Source organism: Etheostoma spectabile, chromosome 16, assembly GCF_008692095.1.
Source record: "Etheostoma spectabile isolate EspeVRDwgs_2016 chromosome 16, UIUC_Espe_1.0, whole genome shotgun sequence".
In the NCBI taxonomy this organism is placed as follows: Eukaryota; Metazoa; Chordata; class Actinopteri; order Perciformes; family Percidae; genus Etheostoma; species Etheostoma spectabile.
Window position 1 is genome coordinate 11151832 of NC_045748.1, and position 2259 is coordinate 11154090.

The following is a 2259-nucleotide window of genomic DNA, read 5'->3' on the forward strand; positions in this document are numbered from 1 at the left end:
GTGTGTGTGTGTGTGTGTGTGTGTGTGTGTGTGTCTTTGAACGATTCATCCAATCTACTTCACACTTTGTTTATCCCATGAACTCGGGGGTTTAGAATTTGCAGCAGTTTGGACAGCATTAGAAATGTAATATTAATAAAATGTGAATAAAGCTAAACAACCAAACAATAAAAAGGTTGAGATTGAAATAATGTTGAAATTCTGAATCTGCAACATTCTCTGTCAGGTAAATGTAGCAGTACAATGTTTTCCTCTAAAGTACACAGTAAGTCAGTAGTAGGCCATAGGGCCTGCAGTGTGGTTGCATAGAATTGCTTTGGGGTCCTTCTGTAAGTAATTTTGGGTTTCAATGGTTTTGGAGAAAGCTTCGAGCAGCAATACCACAGGCCAAGCAGTTCTCGTACGGGGACTGTACTAGTTACTTTAAACACACTATCCCACGAAGACAACAGCACCACATTTTGTCACCATCTATCTGTTAGACAAAAATATACACCTTCAAACCAAAAGACAGAAACGAACCTTCACTGCTGCTGCCGCTGCTGCTGCTGCTGTCTTTGCTGCCACTGCTCTCAGATCTTTCTTCTTCTTTCTCCTCTTCATCGTCCGAGTAGAACTTGTCAGATTTGGGTTTCTTAGTCTTCCCAACTAACGGTGCCCACTCTTGCACCTACAGAGATATAGTAGCGGCAAGTGAGTTCAATTAAATTAAAAAGATTAATAATTTAGGGATGAGCATACTACCAGATATTAAATGATTCTAAAGACCTTATTCAGAGGCATTCCCCAAACGTTTTAGCTTTGCAGGTAAAAATCATTCTGCATCTGCATTGTCATTACAAATACTGTATGCTTACTGAGCAAACTATTCACATAAAGTAAAGAGTAAAGCACGTAGGCATTAGCAGTTTGTAAAGAGCTGGATATAGTGGATATGCATTCTGTATACCTCTCAATCGCTTTAATAAGATGTAATGAAATTAGTTAATTAACCAACTTCAACCAATCAGTTTTAGCTGGAACTTAGTTTGTCCAGGACAACACAGATTTCCCAAGTTACCAGATATTGTTTCTGTTAAATCAACGTTATATTTAAAACTAGGAATAAAGTTTGTTAAAAACAAAAGGCTGCTTTTGTTCTGTTTTATTGTTGTTTATTGTTTTATCTTTTCACTGAAAAGAATCACTTTCATTTTTGTTCTTAAACTTATTCAAGGCACAAAAAGGTCTTGTTTTGGGGCAGAATGGAGCGGAGTAATGAATGTGAATTTCTCCAAAACAAACTCATACATCCCACAAAACAGGGTTGGTAAATGATAATGCTAGAAGCCAGTAAATGTCTTTTTCAGACATCCAATAGGAGTGCAAATAGTGTCATCAATAAAGTTATGATTCATCAGGCTGCTCATTGGTCAAAGTGTTGAGGTCTGCTCCAACTTTCACTTCCTTTAAATCAAGGCCTCTAAATAAATCAAATGTGGGGTCATTCATTCATTCATCTGTCACTCTGTTTTTTTCTCTTTATTCTGCTTTATGTGTTTAACCTTATTTTTATATTCTATTCTATTTCATTATTAAATCCGATTTATATGCATCTTTAATATTGTTTGTGTTTATCTAATAACATGTAAAGTATAATGGCCAGTGTTATGCTATATTTTAGCTTTTTGTCAACAAATCCTATGAAAAGACCAAAACTAAGTGTTAGTCTGTCTCTCAACACTTTGCGACCTCTCTGTCTGTGGTTCTCCGCTCCAAGCTGGTGCCTACTAGTTTCATGTTTTTAAAGGCTCAGTGAATTCCTAAAACAGCACTTTTAGGAATAGAAGTTTTCAGGCTTTGGATAATGATAATAAAACCAGATAATAAAAAGCCAATATAAATACTGCTCATCATTGTTACGTCCAACTCTAATTCAACCTGGCACATTTGGTTAGTAGTGCTGAACAAGTGCTTGTGAGTGGTAATGGTCATAGTCTTGCTTTGCCAAACCCTCCTCCAAAGCAACGCTAAAGGAGAGTCTGGCTACTCCAGATAGCATTCAAGGTGGGAGGGAAACGTGCTCGTTTAATGGCATTTCTTTAAACCAATCAGAATCATCATGAGTGGTGCCAAACTCCGCAGAGAGCCGCTGCAAAATAGTCATGCGAGAGAAAACTCAGATTGGACAGATAGTCAAGCTGTCTGAATTTACCATGCAGAAATATATAAATAAATCCACCGAATTTAAAATTCCAACACAAAGAAAGCGGAAGGAAA

At 37.1% G+C, this 2259-nt stretch overlaps 1 protein-coding gene across 2 annotated transcripts in view; it reads right to left on the minus strand.

Moving 5' to 3' along the window:
* The window catches only part of ap3b1a (adaptor related protein complex 3 subunit beta 1a), a 64192-nt gene that overhangs the window by 32937 nt on the left and 28996 nt on the right, over positions 1-2259 (minus strand). For both annotated transcript variants that reach the window (XM_032539275.1, XM_032539276.1), the window contains exon 18: positions 523-670. In XM_032539275.1, the coding sequence (XP_032395166.1) occupies positions 523-670 (148 nt within the window). The remainder of the gene's footprint in view (positions 1-522; positions 671-2259) is intronic.